The sequence below is a fragment of the Meriones unguiculatus genome, chromosome 8, assembly GCF_030254825.1.
Source record: "Meriones unguiculatus strain TT.TT164.6M chromosome 8, Bangor_MerUng_6.1, whole genome shotgun sequence".
Taxonomy (NCBI): domain Eukaryota; kingdom Metazoa; phylum Chordata; class Mammalia; order Rodentia; family Muridae; genus Meriones; species Meriones unguiculatus.
Genome location: NC_083356.1, coordinates 27369522 through 27396717, shown reverse-complemented (window position 1 = coordinate 27396717; position 27196 = coordinate 27369522). Strand labels below are relative to the sequence as shown.

The 27196-nt window shown below is 47.3% G+C and overlaps 1 protein-coding gene across 2 annotated transcripts in view; it reads right to left on the bottom strand.

Moving 5' to 3' along the window:
- Positions 1–27196, bottom strand: part of Trappc9 (trafficking protein particle complex subunit 9) — a 440029-nt gene that overhangs the window by 383377 nt on the left and 29456 nt on the right. For both annotated transcript variants that reach the window (XM_060389314.1, XM_060389315.1), the window contains 3 exons: positions 24393–24518; positions 11930–12146; positions 2226–2369 (listed from right to left, as the gene is read on the bottom strand). In XM_060389314.1, coding sequence (XP_060245297.1) covers positions 2226–2369; positions 11930–12146; positions 24393–24518 — 487 coding nt within the window. The remainder of the gene's footprint in view (positions 1–2225; positions 2370–11929; positions 12147–24392; positions 24519–27196) is intronic.

Here is a 27196-nt window from a genome sequence, read left to right as displayed (position 1 = left end):
GTCCTCCTATACAAATGACAGACTAAGAAATCAGGGAAACAACACCTTTCAAAATAGCCTCAAGTAATACGAAATATCATGGTCTAACTCTATCCAAGCAATGAAAGACGTGTATGATTAAAAAAAAAAAAAAAAAACTTTAACATATTGAAGAAAAATTTAAGAGCATATCAGAAGATGGAAAAATATTCCATGCTTTTGGAGGAGTAGAATTAAGGGACCATCCCATCAAAAGCAGTCTACGAATTCAATGTAACTCTCATCAAAATTTCAACTTCCTGTGGAAACACACACATACACAAAAACATAGCTATAACATGTCTGAGTAATAAAATATCCGTTGGAGGTATCACTATTCCCAGTTTCAAGCTATACTACAGAGCCATTGTAATGAAAATGCGTGGTACTGGCATAAAAACAGGCATGTCAATAAACAGAACTGAAGACCCAGACATAAATCTACACACCTACAGACACCTAATTTTTCATAAAGAACCCAAAAATAAACACTAGAAAAAAGACAGTATCTTCAATTCTGGTCAAACTGGATGGCTACATGTAGAAGAATCCACATAGATCCATACTTTAGCACCCTGCACAAAACTCAACTCCAGTTGGATCACAGACTTTGACATAAAACTATATTCACTGAACCCAATAGAAGAGACAGTGGGGAATAGCCTCAAACTCATTAACACAGAAAAGGCCTTTCTGAACAAAACACTGTTAGCAAAGCCACTGAGGACAACAATAAATGCGACCCCCTGAAACTGAAAAGCTTCTGTATAGCAAAGGATACCTGCAAAAAGATTTTTACCAACTATACATCCAATAGAGGGTTAATATCCAAAATATATGAAGAATTCAAAAAACTATGTATCAAGAAAACAAATAACCCATTTGGCAATAGTGGTACATACACCTTTAATGCCAGCATTCAGAAGGCAGGCAGATCTCTGTTAGAGGCCAGCCTGGTCTACAGAGCAAGTTTCAGGATAGCCAGGGCTACACAAAGAAACTCAGCTCCAAAAAAAAAAAAAAAAAGAAGAAGGAAGGAAGGAAGGAAAGAACCCAATTTTTTAAAAATGGTACAGATCTAAACAGTGAATTCTCAAAAGGAAACTCAAAAACTCAAATGACTAAGAAACACATAAAGAAATGTTCAATATCCTTAGTTCATCAGAGAAATACAAATCATAACTACTTTGTGATTCCACCTTACACCTGTTGCAATGGCTAAAATCAATTACACAAGAGGCAGCAATGCTGGTGAGGATGTAGCATAAAGGGAACATTATCCTTCGCTGGTATGAGTGCAAACTTCTACAGTCACTATGACAATCAGTAAGAGTTGTGGTTCCTCAGAAAGATGAGTATCAATCTACCTCAAGATTCAGGTATACCCCTCTTTAGCATATTCCCAAAAAATGCAACTTGGGAACGTAGGTGGATTCTGTGCTCCCCTCCCCCCCCCCCCCCCCCCCCGCCCCAGAACAGCATGGCAACCTCATCTGTGGTTCTGGAAACCAGACAGAAGGTTTCCAGGAGGCAGCAGTGGCCAGAAAGGTACAAAAGGACTATGAAGACATAGCCTGCTTATTCTGTTCCCACCTAGATGACAACTCTAGGGATATTTAGCTAGTGAAAACACACAGAGCTGTGATCTGAGGACTTGACTACCTCCCAACACAAGGACAACATGTTGGCACTGACATTTTACGACATGTCCTCCAAGGAGCCTACCGTGGTTTGAATGCAAAACACATCCACAGGCACTGAGTTGGGAGGCTGTGGAAACCTTCAGAAGTGGGGGGTCACTGGGGGAGTTGATCTTGAGATGTAGCCTGACTCTACTGCCTGTCCTGTCACTGCTTCCTGCACTGTGAAAGTGTGTGGCGATAAGGGGTGACAGCTATACAGTGCCACCCAACAGAGCCTCCTCTCACCAGCCATGACAAACTGTACTGTCCTCATACCATGAGCAAAACAAAACAAAACAAAACAAAACAAAACAAAACAAAAAAAAAAGGCGGGGGGAGAACCTGCTGAACAGAGGAATAAAGAAAACCAGAAGGAGGGACGTGGACAAGCGAGAGGGAACATGGGAAGGATGGCCAAGGGCAGAAACGGGTACCCGCTACCATCAAGGAGCTGTAAATGACAACAACCACACCCCAACCCACACCCAAGGCTCCCTGGGAAGAAAAGGCTGTGAATTCACTCACCCTGATCAGACAAGAAGTCCAGCATGGTCTGCAAAAGGAAGGACAGGTGGCGCACAGACAGTGCAGGGTTCCCCATCCTTCGGGAGGCATAGACCAGCTCATGCAGCAGGCGCATCTGGACAGCAGCCCAGCCTCGGTGTGTGCCTGTGGTCAGGGTCATAAAGCAGGTAGTCAAGGTCATGTGTGAAATGTGGCAGCTCGCAGACCTCAGTGACCGAACTCAAACAGCCAAAACAATCACCATCACCCCACTGCTACCACCACCACCCCACCATCCCCCAACATTCCCATCCCGGTATAGTGTTGCCAGAGATGAACACGGTTCATGCATTAAGAATGTCTCCACCTGGGGACAGAGCTCAGTGGTAGGCCACTTGCTTAAGATGGGCAAGGTCCCAGGATCCAACCCCACTACAGAAAGAAAAATAAAACAAACTGCCTTACGTTACACTGTCTGTCTTCTGTGAAGACATGACTTCAAAGCATCCCACTAAAATAACCCTGATAAGCTTCCAGGAAAAAAAATTGTTTCCAGAGCATTTGAGTAATGGAGTGACATTTTCTAAATAAGTGATGACCCTGGATGAACCCTCATGATCAACAATCAAGGATATTACTCTGAAGCACAGAAGTGCAGAGTTAAATAGAGAGGTCACCCAGGGACTTGAAGGGCCCTCCTTCCCAAACAGCCCAGCACATCTGAAAGTAAAGGTAGGAAGACTAGTTACATAGCCTGCTTCAAAGTGTTCCCTTAAGAACACAGAATCTTTAGGATTCGGGCTCCTTTTGGCAACAATTACTTGCAACAGAGTTTTCCACCCTAAAACCTTTTTTTTTTTTTTTTTTAATGTATACAATGTTCTGTCTGCATGTACACCTACACACCAGAAGAGGACACCGGATCTCATATGGATGGTATGAGCAACCATGTGGTTGCTGGGAACTGAACTCAGGACCTTTGGAAGAGCAGACAGTGCTCTCAACTGCTAAGCCATCTCTCCAGCCCTCCCACCCCCGCCACAAAACCTTTTAGAAAGGAGATGTGGACACAGGGGTCCCTCGCAATGTCTTGGGACTCAAGGGGGACACAGGAAAGCTGAGGAAAGGAACTTTAAGCCGAGTCTGACTTGTTGCAGGTCTGCCATAGGTTACTTCATTTAATATTTTCCAATCCCATCCATTTTTCTTGCAAATGACACAACTATTATTCTCTCTAGCTGAACAGAACTCTGTGTGTACGTACCACCTTTTCACTACTAATCGGGTGATGTCTGAGCTGCTCCATTTCCTTGAATATTGTGGATAGAGCAGCAGTAAGCACAGGTGTGCAGATAACTCTGTGGTAAAATATTTCACGTATATGCCAGGAGCGACAGCTCTGGGTTATATGGTAGTCCTGCTTGCAATGTTTCGAGAATCCCACACACACACTGATTTCCATAGCAGACGCACCAATGTATATTCCTACCGAAGGGTTCCTTTTCCCCACCCCTTCCCCAGCATCTGCTGTCATTTGTTGCCTCTCCTGCATAGTGTGAAATGGAGTAGCAGAGCCGTTTGGACTTGTATTGCCCTCTGAATATGTATGTCGAACACTTTTCAAAATGTTTATTGGTCGTTTGTGTCCCTTCTAACAACCCTGCTCAGGTGTCAGCCCATTTTCTGATTGGCTGTTTGGGTTTGCTCTTTAATTTTTGAAGTGCCTTGTACATTTCAGATCTTAACCCCCGGCAAAGGTTTTCTCCCATTCTGTAGAGTTTCTGTTCACCCTGCTGACAATTTTGTTTGCTATGCAGAAGCCTTTTAACTTCACGCTATCCATTTTGCTAACTCTTGGAATAGCTCCCTTTGAGTTGGGGTTCTAGTCACAAAGTTCTTTCTTATACCAATATCTTAACATATTTTCCTATGTTTTCTTCTAGCAATTTCATGCTTTGAGGTGTTTGATCCGCTATGAATTAATTTCTGTGCAGGATGAGAAACGCAGCTCTGACCTTATTCTCCTGCAGGTGGCTATCAAGTCTCTCCAGCATGGTTTGTTGAGTGGGATTCTTTTCACTGCAGGTGTTTGACACCTTTGTCAAAAATCAGATGCCCATGGCTGTATAGGTTTGTTTCTGGGTCCTTTATTATGCTCCCTCAGTCTACACATCTGTGTTTGTGCAGTACCATGATGCCTTTGTCGCTATGGCTCTGGAGTAGAGTTTGAACTTGGACATAGTGATGCCAGTATCCTTTTTACTTCGAATCACTTTAGCTATCCTTTCTGCTTCTCTACGAATGCTGATTTTTTTCCTTAGTCCTATAAAGAATGCCATTGCAATATTTGATGGAAACAGCACTGGACCTATGGAGACTTTAATGTGTAGACTGCCCTTGCCCTCTGCACCCCAACGTGATTTCAACACCTAAAAGAAGATCAGGTACTCTGTGCCTTCACATTCCTACCCAACCATCAACCAGACTGGTGAGTCCCTGCTAAGCCACACATAGGTAGATTCAGACTCAGACAAAACTGATGCTTCCAGGAAACCTCCAACAGCTCATGAGATTTTCAGTTAACACACACTTTCTGAGAACCTAATGCATGACCACATGAAAGAGTGTTAGGGGGACAGTGGGGTATACAGTATATGTGGACAAGCCTGTAGGAGGAACAGATGCTGCTCAGTGTCAGCGGGACAGTGAGGTGTACACTGTCTGTGGAGAAGCCCGTAGGGGGCACAGAGGCTCTGAGTGCTGTGAGGACAGTGGAGGGGAGTGAACGTGCCACATGAGCTGGGACAGGCAGGGGAGGAAGTCGCAACAGGGAAATAATAGCCCTAACTTGTCACAAAGCTGCAAGCAGCCCATTTAAAGTGCTTTAGCCATTTATCCTAACTTCTCAATAAATGCTAGCTGGCTGATAAATGCTAATATTATTACTCAATGAATGTAATGTGTTTAACACCCAGCTTCAGCCTCTGACTCCGTGGGGTGATTAATGATCCAGGCTGCTCCATTATTGCATCGAGAACAAACCCTTGATACACCAGACTTCTACTGCTGTGGTTATTGGGTGAAATTATCTTCTTGTATGTCAACCCCTACCCCCACACCTACTCTTGCATCATGAGCCCCTGCACCTGAAGACTGTCTGGTGCTCAGAACAAAGGTCTGTATAGAATCAGGCAGCGGTCAATGTCAACTGACAAGTAGAGCAAGAAAGACCCTGCCTCTACTGCTTGGGGAGCATGAGCTTTGAGCATCCTAGCCTCTGCTGGCTGGCCGGAGGTGTTCTGTGCAACTCACGGCCCCTGCTGACCTCGTCTCCCACCACCTTGCCCTGAGCAGCCGACCATTCCCTTTTCTGTGTGTGCTCAGCAGCAGGCACAGACTTCAGCTGATAACAGGCACAGTGGGGCCCCTGTGAGCTCATGATTCTGTTTCCTCTGTCAATTCCTCATTGCCTTGGCAGCAGCAATGTGTCTTATTCATCCAAGGTTCCTTAATGCCTGGCAAGAGGCCTGGTGCCTGGTGGGTGCTTAACTAGCAGGTGGGTCAAGATGAGAGCCTGACGCCAGAAAAAATCCCCTTCTGTTTTAGATGTGCTTATGCAAGTGTGTGAGGATGAAATGGCATAGCTCCAGGGATTTGCTGGGTGATGGGTTCACCTCTGCTGCTTTATTTTTTCTAGTTCTTGTAGATTTAGGATACTTCATAATAACATATCAATTAAAAACCTGGAAGCCGACTCAACACTCACACAAACACCTCCACAGTACATCCCCAGGATGTGACATATCTTCCAGAAACTTCCTGCAATAGACAGTGGTGGCAACATATTGCAAGCCTAAGAGTGACTGAGATGCATCTATGCCATGTTTCCATCTGGTCAAAGGGGCTAGGACCAAACACTACAATAGAAGAGGATTTTAAGAGGATTGAGGGCCCAAGCCATCACTAAGCCAGCCGCACCTTCAAAATTCACCAGTTCTCATTCGTCTCTGCACTACCAAACCAAGAGCTCCTTCTCATGTTGGAAATCCCTGACATCACTTGGTAAGTTCTCCAAATGGGGAAAGGTCCAGTTACTGCTGCAGGTGCACAGAGAACATGGTGCCTCCTCTGTGGCCCAGAGCCCTCCCATAAAACACCGAAGCTTTTCATAAAGACTGATTTGCAGCATTTGACTCATAACAAAACTCTCTGTGATTTTGTCATTTAAGTTCAACAACCCAGGCTTTGACAGCTGCCATTCAGCAAATCGATTCTGGGTTTTCAGAAAAGTTCCTCAGCAACATTTAATCTCTCATTCAGGAAAAGGCTGAGCAGAAAGCAAGATGGAGAAATCTTCTCACACAGCAGCACAGGTAAGATTAAGATAGAGGATGTGGTCCTGTAAGGCAGCAAATTCAAGAGCGCATGAGCTGGGTCTTAACTCAGGCCTCTGCAGCCACCTCACAAATAACACAGAAGAACGCTCACCTCACAATAACACAGAAGACACTTCTGAGCTGAGAGATCTGACAACCTCACCTTTATTCACAAGTATGAGGTTTGGGAAGATTTCCATTTAATTCTCTGAGAAATGTTTAAAGCGAAGAGAGGGCTCAAAGTGGTTTTCATTGTCTAGAGATTCAGCTGACTGATGTTTACCGTTTTAACTCAAGTGGACCTCGCTTCTTTTATGAAATAATGGCAAATGTCCCCTCCCAAAACAAAAGCCCAAGTAAAAAGGACAGGATCACTTGAATTTTTCAAAAGAAATATGTTCCACTCTGCAGAATTGCAAACAACGAGCAAGGAACAAATTCAATAACCAGCCACAGGCACTGTGATGACTGCTCGCTGGGTCTAGCCCTCCATCACAGGTTCACATGGGCGCCTCCAGCAGGGAGAAAAAGACAAAGGGGTTGGCACTGTGGGGCTGGCAGAGGGAGTGTTGAGTAATCATCCAGATTGTTTTTAAGTGTACTTACAAAATCACAAGAAGTGCAAGAGGAGGAACAGCAGGCAATCAGAGAACAGAGAAACAAAGGAATTCTATCTAGGTGAAAGCAACATTGAATTATCAGATGAAACAGCAACCAGACAAGCGGCCTGGTAGGTGAAAAGGAGAGCTGTGCATCCCTGGGAAAAGGAAGAGCTACCACGAGACCTCAGACTGGTTTGTTCTCAGCTAGGCCCTGTACAGAAAGACAAACTTAAGATAACTCTGAGTATGGCTTTGCACAAAGTCCAAGCGCTTTTGGCCTGAAGCCAACCTGGAGTAAAGTTCAGAGATGCCAAGGGTAAGAATAGAAAAGCCATTTCAGTCTCACCTGGGGTCCCCGGAAAGTACAGCAAATGAAGTTCTCACTCGGGGCACATCTCAACATCTTAAAAATCACCTCCTCACCTCTCTAAAGGGATTATTGGTGCTCCAGAAACTCTCCTTCCTCTCTTTCCAGGTTCTACCCTTAGCCCGTCAGACCCTTCCAGCATACAGCAAAATCAGCCTGGACACTTAGCAACCCCTTTCTCGAACTGGAGGACCTTTTCTTTTCTTTTCTGCAAGTACCTCTAAGCCTTTGACTATCAGACGCCTCTGCCTTCATCTCCAATCAACACCATCAAGCCCACAGTGGGGGGGCCACACCTGTAATGGACTTCTGCTCAGCGGGGATGCTGGCCTTAAAGGCTCGCAATACTCAGTATATCTTCTTATATCCCTTTCATGCCATCCTTGGGAAAGGTCAGAAAACCTCACCCAATAGTAACAACATGCAGAGCACTGTCCTCAGCACTCTACGGGGGGGTGGAGGGGGTGGGGGGATTCCAATTCTTCTATAAGCTGGTGTCTCCAAGATTCTGATACACAGAGGACATGAGGTAGCTTAGCCAAGGTCATACTGTCCGTAACGGCAGTGTCCAGGGACTTCCGTCCCTTCCCACATACGGCGCTTACAGTTTCTCCCGCTGAACTGTTGGAAACAGGTTAGTCATGTCAAAGTATTACCAAGAGGCCACAGCCTGCCTTGATGTGGGTCAGACAGGTGCTGTGAGCATGTACGCCCATAGGCATGAGGCCTAGCAAGGCTAGGGATGGGGCAGACTCACTTAGCCCTGAAGTGGGCAGAAGCCAGGCAAGCATAGCCCAGAGGCCCTGCGCAGGCCATCACTCCACATGGCAGCTGCTCTAAATACCACAGAAAGAACAGGAAATAGCACTTTTCAATGTGAAAAACTACTTTTCTGTAATACCCAAAAGGGGTAATTTTTTTTTTTTTTTTTTTTTAATAAATAAGAAAATCCCTGACTGCCATACTTACTACAAAGCTACAGTAACTAAGGCAGTGTGGTTTTGGCAAATGGACAAACGAAAACAATTGATAGAATGGAAAAAGAGAATGCAGAAATACTCCCACATAAGTACAGTCGCTGCAGCTCCGACAAAGGAGTGCTGGTACCCAGCAGAGCAAAGATGGGACTCCCAGCAGACCAGCCACGGACAGAGGACAGCCACCAACCGGGCAGTAAATCAAGCTGCTAACTGCAGACTTCACAAATAGTACACCAAAATGGATCTCCGATAAAACGAAAACCTCCCTAGGAGGTTCTACGTGTTTACAGAACTTCTTTGGGTTCTGTGAAACTTTCCCAGACAAGCTGATAAATGAAAAAATGTAGGTAACATTTGTTACAGTAACAGATTTTTAGATACAGCTCCAAAGTCACCATCCTTGAGAGAAAGAGCTGACAGAGTAGGCGCTATTAAAATTGAAAACTGCTGTTTTGCAGATAAGATACGGAGAGAATGAGAAAACAAGAGGCATGCTGGGAGAAAATATTTGTCAGAGATAGCACTGAAGCACTGTTATGCCTATCATAGAAGCCAAAAACAAAGACCCTGGTTTTCAAATGGGATCGCCAGAGACGACATTCCAACAGCAGATAAGCATAGGAAGAGATGTACAATATACTTGCTAGATACCTGAAAACCAAGGGACAGGAGCCAGCAAGACGGCTCAGCAGGCAAAGCATTTGCCATGAAGCCTGATGAGCTGAGTTCCAGCTCTGAAACCCATGTGGCAGGAGAGGAACCACTCCTACAACTTGCCCTCTGACCCCCACATTCACACCATAGTGTTCACATGCACGTAATGAATTAATTAATTAAAAAATACTTTTTTTTAAATCTCAGCACTCGAAGAGGCAGAGGTAGCAGATCTCTGTGAATTCTAGGCCAGCCTGACCTACAAAGTGAGTCCAAGGCAGGCAAGGCTACCCAGAGAAACCCTGTCTCAAAACACAAAATACCACAGAAAGAATAGGAAATAGCACTTTTCAATGTGAAAAACTACTTTTCTGTAATACCCAAAAGGGGTAATTTTTTTTTTTTTTTTTTTTTTAATAAATAAGAAAATCCCTGACTGCCATACTTATTACAAAGCTACAGTAACTAAGGCAGTGTGGTTTTGGCAAATGGACAAACAAAACAATTGATAGAATGGAAAAAGAGAATGCAGAAATACTCCCACGTAAGTACAGTCGCTGCAGCTCCGACAAAGGAGTGCTGGTACCCAGCAGAGCAAAGATGGGACTCCCAGCAGACCAGCCACGGACAGAGGACAGCCACCAGCCACCAACAAAAACAAAACAAAATATATATATTTTTTGTTTTGTTTTGTGTATACACATATATATATGTTTTTTTTTTTTTTTAAGTCAAGGACAAAATGTACTTTAAAGTGACACCAAACAACAGGTATGGTTGTTTGAGGACTGAAAGTTCTAGGCTACCCTGGGCTAGTGAGTTCAAGGCCAGCCTGAGGTACATCATGAGACCTTGTCTCAAAAAAAAGTTAAATAAACAAAAGACACTGTCTGGAGTGAATCACAGTCATTGACGGTACTGAACGCAGACAAATGTCAAGGTCCATGTTTGAGTTTTTTTAAAAATAACCCTCAGTGGGGGTGCAGGATGGAGGAGATCTGGCTAGCAAAGTCATGGGAGAGACAAGGTCTTCTGTGAGCCTAACATAAAAAGACAATACCGGCAGGTCACGTGAACGGAAACAAAATCTTGGGGTTGCTCTGTTCCTGTGGGACCTTGCTGGAAGTAGGGCGGCTGGGGTAGGGGCAGCTCCTCCCTCCATACGGCAGCTCTAAGCCAGAGCATGGGTGTCCCATCTGACCACCAAGTAACCCCTCACACAGGCCAGTCTCTCCTGAGCAGGCCATGGTCCCAGACTTCCTCCCTCTCTTTACCAATCTGAAGAGTCCCTTGTCCAGCTGGGCCACAGCCTCTTTTCTCATCCAACCCTGGAACCCTGCTTACCTACTGGAAACCACCTTCTCTGCTCAGCAATAAAGACATCTTGACACCACCTTGAAGGACTGTACTGGGACAGTGATGGAAGGGACCACATCTGAACCAGGACTGCTTAATGATACAGACTTCTGGCCCCAATTCTTCCTCTATTTAAGGCCCATTTTCCATTTACCAGAAAATGGACTTGGGGCCACTGGGCCCCAATCTGCTTCTTTTCTTAAGGCAGTCACAAAGAATAAAACTCATGTCTGTGCTTGCCTCAGAGACTAGAAGGGTTGTCCTCTCAAAATGATTAGCTCTTAGTGTGTGTTCTGTCAAGGTTTTGTCACATGGCCTACCCACCACATACTCTTTATTTTGGGGGAGAGCGAGGTAGGGGGGGGACTCGGGCATGGACTGTTTTGCTTGTTTTGATACAGGATCTCACTCTATATCCTAGACTGGTCTCACATGTGTGCCCATCCTTCCACATTGACCCCGTCAAGGGCTGGGATTTCCCGTCATGTCTGCTACACCTACCCCTACCATCTACACTTGTCCATGGAGTCCTACTGACTTGTGTCTGACCTGTGCTGCTTTCACACAACACCAGACAACAGAGACTCTGACCTACTGAGCCCTGGAAGGCTTACCAACCTGCCCTGCACAGAACAGCGTGCCTCACCTCTCAGCCAAGCCGCTCCCTTCTACAGATTCTGGTCTGGAGGTGCCAGTGTGAAGCATGCTGCTTGGAAGGTCGGGTGCTGCGGAGTCTGGGGAGGAGGACATCTGAGTACTATTCAGGTGACAGGGGAGGAACTTGATACGTGACTAAGAGGGGGAGCACTGGGGATCTATTTGCATCCCAGAAAGATAACAGAGGATGACTCAGTTCTCTCCTACCGAAAGCCCACACCATCTCTAGCTCTGGGTCCCCATCTAAAGAGAAGGATTTGTCTCTAACTAATTAGACTTAAACCAGTATGTGCATTGTGTTGGTTTGTAGTTATTAGACTTACCACTATAATTTAATATTTGTTACTATTACATAATCAGAATCTGGCACAAATGTATAGCTATGTGTCTACACACACATATTTATTTTGGGAAGGTGCTAACCTAACAAAATTTCATAAGGTGAGTAAAAACATTAGGGACTTAACACATTATTTTGGTGTCAGACGATGGTGGTGGCCTCAAGGGCAGTTTCTGACCCCACAAACTGAGATGCAAGATCAAGGGCCACAAAATGGGCTCCAGGACTTCCTGCCTTCACACGGCTGTTACGAGTGGCTGGTGTCAAGCAGGGCTTGGCCATCTTTGAACCAGAGGTCTCCACCACGGTCTGCAATACTCAGCAGATGCTTAAGTGCTCAAGATGAACAGAAATAAAGCACCTTCCTCCCCAGCCCCAGCTCATCACGAGTACCTTTGTTGAAGTCCTTGGGGTCTAGCGACAGACTGTAGCCAGGCAGCGTCTCCAAAAGGAGCTTGTAACAGGCCCTCCAGCCAGGCTCTGCGATGCTCGGGGCCACACACTGCATGGCAGCCACCCGCTTGAAGAATGCTGACTTGCGATGGAAGCCAATCAGCTCGTAGAGCTCAGACAGGATGCTGTAGCGCTGGATTTTCTCTTCTTCGGAAAGCTAAAGCACAGAGGGAAAGCAAGAAGTGTTTGAGGAAACTTCCAAAGGAAAAACAGAAATGCCCCTAGAACCTCTTTCCATAAGGAAAAGAGAAAGGGCCTGGCCACTGACACAACAATCCTGAGGCCCTGGGGGACCCCGGTGAATAACCCAAGATCTTTTATGAGTGGTGGCTCCAAGCACATCCAGCCTTTGGCTAAGAAGTCCCAGATCCTCTTGCATGAGGAGGTTACCACACAACACATGAGGCATCCTTCATAAAAAGGAACCAGAGTCCATCAGGACAAGAGGATTGGGGAAGTGGCTTTGCTCGGCTTCTTAGAATGTAACATGTGGAGGAACATGACTAGACGATGATGACCAAATCACCTACTCAGACTTGAGACTTCCTGGCTTATAGCGTGTTTGGTTCCACCAAGGCCTAGTGGATTCTCCCAGTGGTGATGGGGAGATAACAGCGCTGGTGGAGAAGCACCCACTATATGTCCACAAACCACAGGCTGTGTTTAATCAGCCTGTGTTCCAGAACTTGACCCACTCCACTGTAGACAAGGTGTTGTAAAGCAGTTTCCTCCAAGATAGAAACACCCCATGCTGCAAGTAAGCTTTAAGGTAGAAGGTAAACAATTGAAAACAGCTTCAGGAAGTCCCTGAAACTGACCAGACTCACTAGGCCCCTCCCAGCTAGAGAAAACAATAAAGCTGCTGAGAGTCACTCTCAGACAAGGTACAAAAAAGACTCGACCCGCCCAGCTGCCTGGGCTAAGTCACTTGGAAGGGACTCTCCAACCTATTGAGCTAAATGCAGGCTCTGCACTGTGCTCCAGATTCCCAGCTTTTGTGAGCTGTCACCCATGCTGGTGGCGTAGCTGTCTTTGAGTCATTTCTGTTCCTGTAATTAACCCCTCACCCATATTCCTAAGAAACCCCAGTAAAACTCACTGATTCACCAAGTTGGACTTTGGCTGTATCTGTACTTTGATCCTCTGACAGTTTCATATTGGGGGTGAGTAGGTGTATGCTGTGTATCTCCCCAAGAGAAGTTCTGTCGCACAACACTTGGACGCCTGAAGCTCTGAGAGACACTGAGAAACCCCAAAAGCCACACAGCCAGGAAGATCTGATGGCAAGCCAGGGCTCTGCCAATTGTCCATTCCTCATGTCACTGCAACTTTGGGAAGAAAAACTACCTTAATCCACACAGCTCTCTTGGGAAGTGGTTCCCCTCTAGCCATGGCCCTGACAGTGGGTTTCTATATCTTTCTGTGCCAACAAAACCATTATAAGCCCTGACGACCAGCCCTCTTGAACCCCTCCTCCTGATGCCTCCAGGCCTCAGTCCTGCCCAGACACTTACTACACGACCCAGAGGGGCACCAATGGGCCTCTGTAAGGTTTCCTCTGCTTTCCATAAGCTGTCCACACTTCCTACCATACTAGCATTCCTTAGTCAGAGCTCAGAGACATCACCCTGCAAAAGAGCCTCTAAGAGTCGATCAGGTCTGCAGACCTTATGAATGGAACTGGGACCCTCATAGATGAAGCCTGCCTTGGGAGACAAGGCACCTATGCCCTGGCAGCAGCCCTCACCAAACCCCAGACCCCAGTGTTGCTGGCCTTGGAAGAGAAGCCTATGCTCTCCAGAACCCCCAGGTCTACGGCGTTTGGCTGGAGCAGCCTGATGGACCAGGGATGGCCACGTGTGAACAGTTCAGGAACCCCACAGTACACAAAACACAGCCCAGGTGCCTCACAGCCGTGCCAGGTCTCCGTAGCAGTCCTGGCCACACCCAATCAGAGAAAGCAAGGCCATTCCCATTTCTTCACTTGTTGGCCCCCACCGCACCCATGAGGAGACCACAGGGAATGCAGGAAACGGGACCCTGTGCACTTACAACAGACAGACTCCCCAGCTTAAAACCCATGGGGGAGATTCCAGTAAGCAGAAAAGCAGTAAGCAGAAAAGCAGAGAAACAAGATAAGGACTGCACGGGTGGCAAATACTTCAGATAAGGGTGTGAAAGCCCTGGGCGAACGCAGGGCTCCCCAGCTACACGCATCTCCTAGAGGCTATCCTAATGATAGGATCTCATGAGTAACCTTTAGCCGTGCGCCCCCTCACCCACCCAGGTCATTCCTCTCTCTTGCACTGTTCACACGGAGCTTCATCCCCCTGCCCTGGGGCGGCCAGACTGGCTGCATCAGTTACTCCTTACTGTGTCACGTGCTCCCGGCTGCTTGATGTTAGGGGCTTTGGGCTTTTGCCATTCTGGCTGGGTTTGCTTTGCGTCCCCCCTGATAGCCAGGGGCTGAGCACCCCTCCCTATGATTACCAGCCACACTTGTATCTCCCTTTTGTGAGGTATTTGTTCAAAGCTTCTGGCAGTTTTTTAAATTAGATTGTTCATCTTGCTGTGGAACTGGGCTCATTCTTCAGGTTCCAAACCTAAGTCCTTAGTCATCCATGTTTGGAGAATGTTTTCTCCCAGTTTGACGTCAGTTTTCTTTTTTTCCCCCTGAGATAATGGTCTGATGCGCAGGCGCATTTCATGTGACAATTCTTTTTCTCTTGGTTCGTGTTCCCTGGGTCCTAGCTCTAAGAAACCTTAGGTCTCAATGCTACTCTGAAGGCTTCTAGAAGCGACCAGGACTATGACATGTGGACACTCAAACCTGAACAACATGAAGCCTTGCCTCAGGAGGACTCCTGTGTGACAGTGTCAGCCACAGCAGGGGAACAGGGAGGGTGGTAAATGAGAGACAGACATGTCAACTGCCTCCATCTCACTCTTGGAGACGCCCTAGACCCGCACCTGGACACCATGCATACGGAATGTGACAGCCGCTGCTGGTGACGGTGGCCTCAGCTGGGGCCCTTGTAGCCAAATACAGCTGACAGCAAATAGAGGGCCTAAACCCGTGGTCCCCGTCCTTCACGGTTCTTGTGGAACCTGTCGCAGACAGAAGGCTGTCACAGTCCAGTAATGTAGCCTCCCGCTCTTCCTACCATGTGAACGTAACGCGACAGCAGGTGATAAACATTCCCTACAGATGCCACTGAGATTGCTTCAGACCCTAGAGAGGTTCCCTTTCTTCAGAAAGCCTGGGCACAACTGTTTTCCAGCCAGTTAACACAAGTCGCGGAAGCCTGGGGACGAGTGCTAAGCATGAGGATCCGAGGGAGGGCGAAATTGTCCCAGGCAAAATGAGATGCAATCGCGCCCCCACACTCATTTCTGACCTCCCGTTCGGGGGGGGGTGAGGCATTAATCATCACATCCTTGTTCTAATTTTTCAGCAGGCTGCTGTAGTCACGACCTCTGAGTCCAGGGCCCAGATGTTTATGTAAATTGCTGGCAGAAACATCTCAAAGACACTCAAGATGAGAGGCCTTAGTCATAAGATGGGTCATTCTCGTATCAGCTCACCACTCTATTTCCGACGGGGAAGTAGGCTACTTTGTTCTAACAGCGGAAGGAAAGTGGTGGCGTTTCTGGAACATTCTGGCAGGGCAGGGCAGAGAGCGGCAGCACAGTGCCATTAGCAGGTCTGTGACAAGGTTCATCATCGCCAACTCAGCCATTTTGCCTCTCTGACAAAGGGAAGACAGTCTAGGTTTTTTGATGGCTGGAAAGACTAAATGAAATAATGTGGATCATTAGGAAAGGCCTCAGGTTCTCAGTAGGTGTTCAAAACAACAGGAAATGTGGCTGTCAACAGAGACATCTACAGGGGTTATTTTATTTTTGAGTTTTGTGTGTGTGCATATATGTGTGTGTGTGTGCCCCATGTATGAGCACACACGCACATGAATACAGGTGCCCATTGAGCCCAGAAGAGACCATAGATTCTAAGATCCTTTAACAGGAATCACATCATAACCCAGCAGGTATGGCAGCTGGGAACCGAACCCTCTTCCTGTACAAGAGCAGCAAGCACTCCTAACATCTAAGCCATCTCTCCAGCCCCTGTGGATGGTGACTTTTTTTCTCTTTTTCTCATTCATTTATTTATTTTATTTACTTTATATTCCTATCTCCCCTTCCCTCCTTCCCTCCCAGTCCCATCCTCTTTCCCTTCTTCCCTCCCCACTTCCTCAGAAAAGGGGAGCTCTCTTTCCCATCCCCCAACTCATCAAGTTGCATCAGGACTGAACTCCCCTGTGGCCTGTCAAGGCAGTCTCGCCAAGGGAAAGTGAGCTAAAATCTGGTAAGTGAGTCCATGTCCAATGCAGTCCCCACTTCCCTTACTAGAGGACCTTTGCTTAGAAGCCTAAGCTGCCCATGTGCTACATCTTTGTAGGAGGCCTAGGTCCAGTTCAGCATGGCCCTTGATTGATGCTTCAGTTGGATAACAACTTTTAAAATCGCTGGTTATAAATAAACGAGTCAGCCAGGAATGCTAAGGAAAATACTTTGGCCTTTGTCAGCCTTCAAAATCACAGGAATTCACAGAGCTCTAAAGACCAAGGCATTATGGGAAGGGGCTTTGGAATAGCCCCTGATGGTACTTGATACTGACATGAATAAGGCAGAAAACATACAGCTAGTCTGACAGACATGGTCTGTTCACTACATGATACCTGCAGCTATCATAGAGCAAGATCATATATTCAACATATATTGGATGCACAGTGGTATAGACAGACACACACACACACACACACACACACACACACACACGCCCTACGTGATACCTGAAGGCTGGAACAGAAGAGTCACTTGAGTCCCAAAGCTGAAAATCAACGTGGGCAGCATGGAGATGCCCACCTCAGAAACACTTAATTTAGTTTAGAATATTGTTTCCATTTATATACATTAAAAAAAAAAAACTAAGACCAACCACTTTTCAAATTCTGCCTGTTTTATAAAGAATTCTTTACTGAACTGAAATCATTATTAATCTTGTCTTTAAAGTTATAGCTTCAAATAGAACAGAACCTACAAGGACCATTGAAAATTAAGAAAGCTGTGAGTCAGAAAATGAGCAGACACTCTACCATCCACATAATGATAATGGAAATCCCTGAGAGACCTTGTCTAACCCAAGCAACGAGATTCAAAAAATAGTGAGCCACCACAGCAAAATACAAACAAGTAAAACAAAACCAAAAACTAAAAAGAATACTGAAATTGTAGTGGTAAGTATGGAAGGCAGCTACTAAATGTTTTCTCTTAGGCTGAGGAGGCGGCTCTGAAGCCTGAATCCAAGGGTTCAAGCCCCAGTGCTGGGAAGAGGAAGGGAGGAAGAGAAGGAGGGAAGGGAAAAAAAGAGAAAAGAGAGAGGGAGGGAAGTAAAGGAAGAGAAGAAAAAGAATGGGGAGGATTTTTTTTTTTTTTTTTTTTTTTTGCCTCTTTAGTATAGACATTGTATATTCACCGAATGAAAGACAATATTGTTTGTTTTTCCTTTTAGGGAAGTTGGGGAAACAGACAGGGTCTTGCTATGTAGCCAAGGCTAATCTGGAACTCACTCTGTAGCTAGCTTGGCCGTGAACTCCCTGTTCCCCTCCCCAAGGCCTGCAGGGTGCTGTGGTTACAGGCACCGCTGTCATGGTTACAATAAACAAACTCCCCAAATCCACCTACAGAGTCAATGAAATCTGCATCTAAATCCTCACTGGCTTCTTTGAAAAAAAAAAAAAAAAAAAAAGAAAGAAAAACTGACAGGCTTATTCTAAACTTCATATGGAAATGCAAGAGACCCAGAACATCCAGAAAATCTTGAAAAAGATAAATTTCGAACACTGAAAGTTACCGTAAAAGTCAAGCATGGTGGCATATGTTTGTAATCCCAGCACTTGGGAGGATACAGCAGAAGGACTGCCCAGAATTTGAGGCTAGCCTGGGCTACATAGCAATGCCAGACCAACCTGGGCTACATAGAAACATCCTGTCAAAAAGAAAAGGTGGAGCTTTTGGGCTTAATGATTTCTCCTGAACCACATCAAAAGCATTTGCGGTGAGCTAAAACACAGAGAAACTGGACTCCATCAAAAGCAGAAATGCATGGCCTTGAAAGACATCAAGAATGGGCAATAGCCACGGTGGTGGACCCTTGGGAGGGGTCTCAGCCCCTTGGAGGACTAAGTGTGAAAATCACCTGAGCCCTGGAATTCAAGGCCAGCCCGAGCAACAGAACAGCAACAGCGTGTTGTCTCTCAAGAGAAAAATGAAGAGAGTGAAATAGAGCACATTCCTGCAGAGCAGAAGCCTGACAGGAAAGCACCGTCCTGGCCACACTCAGAGCTCCTGCGCCCATACAAGAAAAAGAGGAAGGGCGTATGGTCTGGGTGCTGTGGTTTGCGTTGGATGTGCTTGAGACTCGGAGCTCAATCCCTGGCTCCAAAAATAGATGAAAATTGGAGAGGGCTGGGTGAATGGCCAGTAGGCACATGAAGAGACGGTCGACACCATGGGGTATGAGGGAAATGCAGATGGAAGCCAGAGCCAGACGTCACTCCCCTCCCACCACGGTAGCTGCAGCCAAAAGATGCATCTGGATAGAAGGCGATGAGGAGGTGGGAAGAATGGAGTCCTCGGATCCTGCTGGGAGCGGTCTACAGCAGTCTGACGGTACCTCAAAAAGCTACGGAGTGGCATATGGCCCGAGTGTATGTCCACAAGGAGTGAAAACACGTTTCACAAACCACGCACGTGAGTGCTCACAGGAGCATCTTTCAACAGACAATCACACAAAAGCCTGATGGAAAGCCACCTGGGCATAAAAAAAGAAGAGCCAGACCCATAGACAGAGTCGCCAGTACTGGCCACAGAAGGAACCAAGTACTGACTTCCACTATGACAGAGACAAACTCGAAAACATATGCCTGACAGGCAAGGTGGAGGAGGAGGACGGGCACCGCCCTTTGGGCCGTGGGCATCCAAGTGCTGGCTGTACTGCTCTAGCAATCTTCCGGAAGCCTTGAGGCTCTCGGAGATTTAAAAAAAAAAAACAACAACAACAAGTATGCTGCGTATAACAAATACGGGATAACAATAATAAAAAAACAATTCCTCGCAGGAGGGCCTTGAGGTGTTAAATGCAGAAGGGCTGTAAAGCTCGTCACTGGGCGCCTTGCCTCTCCTCCAACGGTCGCCGCTGTCATGGCTCCGAGTGGTGCCGAAGATGCTTGAGAGAGCAGCGGGATGAATCATGCGTCAGAGATTAATAAGTGTCTGGTCTCTGACGAGCACTGTGCCGGCACAGTGACGAGAGAGATGAATAAGCCCCCCCCCCCCCCCGGCCCTGCTCCAGAGTCTCTGTGTTACCGAAGTCTCTTATAAAAAAAAAAAAAAAAACGGTTTTAACATTCAGCTCAGCTTTAACCTCCTAGGGTGAATAGCCTGGAGCCCTAGGAGCAGTGCGCCTGTGACCCTCTGTTTCTGCATTTGTTTACATTCTGCTTGCGCTAAAGAAGAACCTAAAATCAATTCTTTAAACACACAGAATTTAAGAGTAGTAACAACGAAAAGATAAAAATCAAGGTGAGGAGAAAATGAGATTATAGTTAAGTGAAACCAAAGGATGGTTCGATCAGAAAAACACCTGCCACGAAGTAGGTGTAATTATTAGAGAGATCGGTGGACTCGGCCCTAAGGTTCCTAACTACTAATTCAGAAAAGGAAACCTCAGATTCCCCAAGCCTATGAGGCCACAGCGGCTTGCACGTCCCCAAACATCCCTCTCATCCCATGTTTAAAAATCACAGCCACCTGCAGGACACAACATGGTCTCTAGCTTTCCCTCGGACACTAACTACTTCCTTCTTTTATCACCTCTTCTGGTCATAGTGGGGATCTGAAACGCAGCTCAATAGGCAGTGCCTTGTCCGAGGCAGGGCTGGCCCCCAAGGCTGCCTGACTGTCTCTGCCTGGAGAGACAGGATGCTCTGACTGTCCTCAGAGTCTTCCACTCTCCCAAGGACTCCGGGGCAAGCCGCAGCCCAGAATTCTGTGAGACCAGAAATTTCTCGGTTCTCTCTCCTTTCTCCTCTCCAGTGAGGAGACTTTCTTCCCTCTGCATTCAGCGGTTTCCTTGTAGGAGCCATGAGTTCCCCGCCCCTACGGGCTGCCCAGCGCTGACCTGCCACAGAAGGACCTCAGCCCCAGTCTCACATTTCCCCCTTCTAAACCATCGCCTTTCCCATTCTCCCAGCCGTTTGACTCTGAGCTCAAACTGACAGAAGTACTAGGGATGCAATCACTCCTGTGCCTACCAGGCTCTTGCAGGGTTTCCTTAGCAACAGCTTCATTAAGGAAACCCATCAAAAAAAAAAAAAAGAAAAGAAAAGAAAAAGAGAAAGAAAAAAGAAAAAAGAAATGCAAAGAGGCAGTTCTTGCATCTGAACAGAGTAGCCTGCATGAAATCTGAATGGCTTCGGAAAGAAAATTAACCAAGAAGCAAAGAGGTTGAAAGTCTCCTCAAAAGCCTCATAAAGGAAAATGTTCTTAAAGGGCACACAATCATTTCAGAACTTCAAGAAGTGAGGGGGTCAAGGAAAGTGCCTCTGTGTGACCCTCAGCTGTGGATCTAGCTTTCCAAACACTTCCTTACTAGCACTTTCTCTTAAGGTCATTTCCAGTTGAAAATAAAAATGGACTCAGTAACTTGTATTGTTGGGCGTAAGGGGAGCCACAGGATGGTTGGGTGTTGGTGCCACAATGAGGAGGATTTAAATAACAATGGGAGATGCTGTGAGATTAGTTGGGTCTCCCGGTTGGCTTCTCCTCCATCTTTACAACTGGCTTTGAGCAGCGAGGAAGCTGTCCCCGACTCTGCTGTGCAGCTCTAGATGGAGCCGCTCGCTGCAAGCCGGCGGCTTGGGGAACAGTCGTCACAGCCCACACAGCTCCCTTCGCTGCACATTTTGCTACGGTGCAACATCACTTATGTTCTGGAGACACAAGCCTCCCGAGCAGCCCCCCTACAAGGTGGGAGCATGCTCTTTTTTTCCTGTAGAACTGACTCATTTGGGAATTGTTTGCCCTCCTGTCTATTGTTTATCAGCCGGGTCCCCCTCCACTTCTCGGCTCAGCCGGCGTGGAGCGTGACTGTCTGCCGCTCACTAGACTAGACAGCAGGCAAGTAGGCAGGCAGGCAAACAGACAGGCTATGCCTAGTCTGGCTCCTGCCCAACCCAGAGGGAAAGGAATGGGCGGGAAGGGCACGGGAAGACACCTCCAAGAAACCCCTCACCTCTAAGGCCACCATCTTCTTTGTTGCCTGTGACACTGTTCCTTTTTCCTAAGCTCCCTCTCTGTGGATGTGAATGGCTGCACTTAGACTACAGAATCTCAAAGAACAGATAGAGTCAGACTTTAAGGCATCTGTGAATGGATGCCAGTGAGGTTTGCAGATTCCTGACCACTCTGGTGTGCCTGGTGGGTGTATAACACTAAGGAAGCGTTCCTGTAGCATTTGCAACTTGCAAAGGATTAAGGAGGCCTCTGGCTTTCCACAGAAACAGGCTGCTGAGAGGATGCATGACTCCTCTAGTCACACACAGAGGAAAAGTTGACCGAACCTGGGTCTGGGGGCTGAAGTCCCAGGCCGTGTTCTAATACAAACCCTGCCATTTGCCTGTGAAACCTTCGTGGCCAGCACACAGATCTGTACACAGCCAGCTATTTGCTGCCCTTTAGGAGTGCCAGATAATTACCACAAACCATTCACCTAAAGCAGCCAACACAGGGGAGAAGAGATTCTACATCTTGGTTGGTTGGTTGGTTGGTTGGTTGGTTGGTTGGTTGGTTGGTTTGGTTTGGGGTTTTTTGTTTGTTTGTTTTGTTTTGTTTTGTTTTGTTTTTTGAGACAAGGCTTCTCTGTGTAGCCCTGGCTGTTCTGGAACTCACTCTGTAGACCAAGTTGGCCTTGATCTAACTGCCTCTGCTTACTGAGTGCTGGATTAAAGGTGTGCACCACAGGCTCACTCGTAAGGACAGACGGCAACTGCACTAGTCACATCTCCATTCCTTCCAGAATGTCCACCATTTGTCAAAGTCATTCATTATCATCAAATTGCACATGGAACACACTTTGATGAAGAACTTAAAGCTTGTTCTATTTCAGAAAAACTACACCCCCTTTTTTGCTGTGATTTTAAAATCCCACCAGAACTCATTATTTTGCTGCCTTCTCAACTAGCAGACTAACATCAGGATGAGTCAACTACAGCAAAGGGCCTTCCTCTTTGCACAGAATATGGAAGGCCAGTAACCGCCCCTGTGCCGCAGGGCCATATTTGCCACGGAGCATTGCTGCCCTCTAGTGTTTGCCTGAGGCAAAGCAATGCAGTAGCAGAGGTGGTCCAAACAGGCCCAGCTGGGAAAACGGTTTTGCAGTTAAATCCAAGCACCCTACCTTTAATCTGCAAGGTAAGTTCAATAACTGCAGAGCGTGAGGGTCCATGGGTCTACAGAGGCCAAGCAGGGCTTGTATGGCTGGCAGCCACCCAGTCCTCTAGCACCAACTAAGCCCAACAGACTCCATTCCAAGTCTGAGAAAAGCCTCTTCTGTTTCAAAACTGTCTCCTGAAACCCCTAGGCCTGATGACAACAGCACTAGCCCACTGCAGACCTGTGGATGGACATGAGACCCAGCCCCCTGCCTACAAGAAGTTTCAAAGGCTTCCCTGGACCCTTTCCAATCTACCCTGGAGGCATGGCTTGTGTCAGGGTCCTACCCTCTTGCCCTGTGTGTGTTATCCTCACTGTCCTTTGGCAGTGACACTAGCCTGACCCCTGCTGGCCCTCCATGCTCCAGTCCAGTGAGGCTCTAGCATCCCACCTCTGCTCTTCAGCCACTTCGGTGGTCTCTTTCCCTCGGTCCTGGGTCCATGCCCTGTGAGGCAGGCATTGGAAGGGCTTAACCGTCCAGGATCTCAGTCAATGCACACTGCAGTGAGTTTGTGTATGCCTGGCATGGGGCATCCCGCCCTCCAGTCCTCTACAAGGACTACAGCCTTAGCATCATCCCTGAAAGGACACAGCTTCGGGGGCAGGCGAGATGGCTCAGCGGGTAAAGGTGCATGTCGCTAAGCCTGACAACTGAAGTTCAATCCCCAGGACCAACAAGAGGAAATGAGAAAACAGACTTATCTAAGCTGTCCTCTGACCACATGCATGCTGTGGCACATGCGCCCACACACAGGAACAGATATACACAAATAAAATAAATGTAAATACACACACACACATAGCATTGAACCCTGGGTAGAACAAAGTTAAACTAAATTTCAGCATTACTAGAAACTGACATCTAAGCTCATTTCAGGCCACTTCCCAGGTAACTGACGCTTCTACATCAAAGTACCAGGTTTTTGCCTCTCCTGCCTCCTGGCTACTGGAAGCCAACAGAGAACAGACAGTGGGGCCTCTCCTAGCCTTCCCTAAGCACATGAGGTGCAGCTGGTTCTCTGTGCTCCCCCAGTTTGAGGCCACCGGTGCTCTTCCGTCTACGTGAGCCGGCAACACTGGGGCAGTCTTTCCTTTCGGGCCTTATTCTGTGTTTGTCTCTCCCTCCGTGGCTGAGCTGACACTGATCCCTCTGATGTGTGTCACTCACACACAGGCCGTTCAACACCTGCCTTCCCTGTGAAGCTGCCACTCAGTGATGGCAGAGTGGCCGCTTCCCTCCACGCTACTTCAACATGGCGTCTACGGGCCGGCTGCTGCTTTGCCGGAGCCCTGTCTCCCTTGGCTTGCCTATAGATCAGTTCCACCTGGCTACACAGAGCTAACAGCCTCCAGGCTGGGGAGCGACGTTGTGAATCCGCCACTAAATGCTTTCATGACTGCCTTATCAAATACCTTTTCAGGGGCTGGGGCTGCTGCTCCGTGGAGGAGTGCCAGCCTGGCACACAGGAAGCCCTGGGTTCGATCCTCAGTGTGCTCTTCAGGCTCAGATTTAACCATTTGTGAGGTGCCTACTGTGTGGATGGAGCTAGACAAGCCTCGTGTTTTGCAAACCAAACAGCCCAGCATTACAAATAGCAAGCATTTCACAAGTGACAAAAGCAAGAGCCACAAGATACGTCAAGGTTGCAAAGCTGGCAGGAGCCAGTGCTGTCATTCCCAATAGAAAGCGGGAAAAGACAGTGAATTTTGAATTCTAAAAATACAATGAAGAAGCTCTCGGACTACGACCCCTGAATTGTTATTATACCATACAATCTCAGAGCTGGATCGTAAGTGACACGTTTCAGGAGACCTGAGTCCCCATCCACAGAGGCAGGCACAGGCTCACCTGCCGGAGGTTGATGTACACAGCATTCTGGAGAAACTCTGACGCTTCCATGCCGCGCTTCTGTATAGCCAGGACACGCACAGCCTTGACACACGCTTCTAGCTCAATCACTCCAGCGTTTTTATACTGCGGGTATGAAGAGAACACCTCCATCAGCAAGGAGCAAGGGTGTTTCCAGAGCTAGGACATTTCTACTGACATGCCAGGCGTCAGCACTTCCCTCGTACAAGGCCCCTGGTACCCTCAGGGAAAAGCTAATTCCGAGAGTCTGTGTTAATGGGTACAAGTTGAAATAACCCTAAGTTTGCGTTAATTAAAATCATACAACCGTGGTGCTCATTCCAGGGGCAGTCAGGCTGAGGATTCCTTGAGACCAGAAGTGATTAACATTTAGAGGAGCTTGGGTTTTGGGGATTTAGGTTTTTGAGTTAGGGATCCTCAGCCCATATTACGAATGGATGCTTTGCCATTTTTCTTACCTAAATGTGGTTCTCACCCCTGCGGCTTTAATGCAGCAGTTGGGAATTTGTTGCACTTTGCAGAAGACATCTGGGCTGTCTGTGTTCTGTGCCACTGATCTTGTCTCAGAACCACCTATACCATAGCGCAGGCATTGGAACAGAACAGGTTCTGTAGGTTTCCTCTGAATCACAACTGCTCCGTTAGGACAGGGAGATGGTTCAGCACCATGGACAGTCCTCACTGTCCGGCTGGCCTTAGCTAGACAGCACCCCACACAAGGTGGGACTGGGCAGCAAAGCGAAGCAATGCAATGTTCGTGTCCAGAAGCAGCTTAGGGTTTATTCTCAAGCTATAGGTATAAGCACAGCAGATCTGGAAAGCATGTGCACAGAGGATAAGGGTGATGACAGAGGTACCACAATGGCTGTCTGGACATGGGGAACAAATGAACACAGTTCTCTGTTCTGCCAGACTATTGCCCTGCTGTCCATGCACTGATGGTGACAGCCAAGTTACATGCATGTGACACTGATGCAGACAAGGGGCCTCAGCCTATTATCTTGTGCCTAAAGAAAGACGTAAGGCTGCAGACTGTCTGAGGTTCCCAACACCTCAGCAGTGTGTCCAGGCCTCCAGCTCATCTCTCCTAATACAACAGAACATCCTGAGACATTGCTCAGGAGTCCAGGGAGAAGCCATTCACGGAGACCAGTCTGCAGACGACGCCTCTTAATGAGTACTGAGTGAAAGCCAAGCACTGGATCAACCTTAATTAATCAGAGGTCTTGGGTAGCATTGGAAAGGCTTGGGCTCTTCAGGGGAGGAGGTGAGAGGAGAAAGAAAAGCAGAAAGGGCTCGGTGAAGCGCAGGAATGAAAACATTACTCAGGGAAAGCAAGACATGAATTTCCTCCTTCCGTCTGCTTTACATACATATGAGGAGCTGGCTTTGCCCAGATGCCATGTAGCATACTGAACCCAGGAAGAAGAGGCAATAACCAATGCTTTATTGAGCAGTACTAATGAGCCTGCCACTGCGCTGGCCATTTATATATGTAAAAATCATTGGCCCTGATTAAGCATTCTGTGCAGCAGAGAGATGAGAAAACTATATCCGGGCCTGCAGACCTGCACAGAGTCAGATGGCTGGAGAGGGCAGAGGGGTGCTCTGTCTGCACTCTGCTCTCTCCGACTGGTGGGAGCAGAGCCGCCTGACACCTCTGTTGTACCCCAGCGGGCCAGACTTGGCCCCGGAGGTGATGTCCACACACTGGGTGGCCACTGAGGCTCCCACCTGGCTGGCGAGATGGCATCTACCTGCAGGCACAAGTGCGCCCACAATGGCAAGAAGGCAGATGTCAAGTGTGTACAGTCGGAACCCTACTTCTCAGAGCTCTACAGCTGTAGATTCATTTGGATGCTCCTGGAAACTGTTTTCCTAAAACAGACAGGAAAGGGCTCTGAAGGGGCGAGGGGGCTTCATTCCATTTTTAAATGCCTTAAGCTTTAAAATGGACATTAAAGAGTCAGTCCGGGGCCAGCAAAATGGCTCAGGGAGGAAAAATACTTGTCACAAAGACTGACAACATGAGTCCCTGAGTTCGAGCCCTGGGACTGTCAGGATAGAGGGGGAAAAAATCAATACCACAAGTTGCACTCTGGCCTCCAGGTGTGTGTGTGTGCGCGCACAAGCACTAAATAAACAAACGTAATTAAAAAAAAAAAAAGCAAACTACATTTCTATCCAACAGTTTAAATAAATGGAATGGCAAAAAAAAAAATCCACTTGTAAAATAAGCAAAGAGATATACAATAGTTTGGAATACAGAGAGAACTGTTTGTATTCTATACGGGCGGGGGGGGGCGGATCACAGCACTACACAGAGGGCCAGAACTCCAAGGTGGAAATGCTTGCCCCTCGGACCTTCTAGAGGTGAGCAGCACTGTGAGGACATCCTCTTCCCGAAGTAAGAAGCATACTGTGTATTCCACCAGAATGCCAGTTGCATGTTTGATTAAGTAATGTATTTCAGAGTTACCGAAGAATAATAACCCGTCATCCCAAGAAGGTTTTGCAAGGAAGGCCTCATGAGATGAGACAGCTGTTCTGAGGGAACTGGGCGTGGTGGCTCCCAGCCGACACCCTCTCTCTTGGGGTCACTGTGAATTGCCTGCTGATTCTCTTGCGAATGGACATTTACAGTTTCCCTTTATACTGCTATAAAAATGTTCTGTTGAATGTCCTCTGGTTCCCACATGAATGTGCTGGAGGCTGGTTTTATAGATGCCAGTCACTGGACAGGGCATCAGAGGTTATCTGCAATGTGTCTTAATTCCCATTCC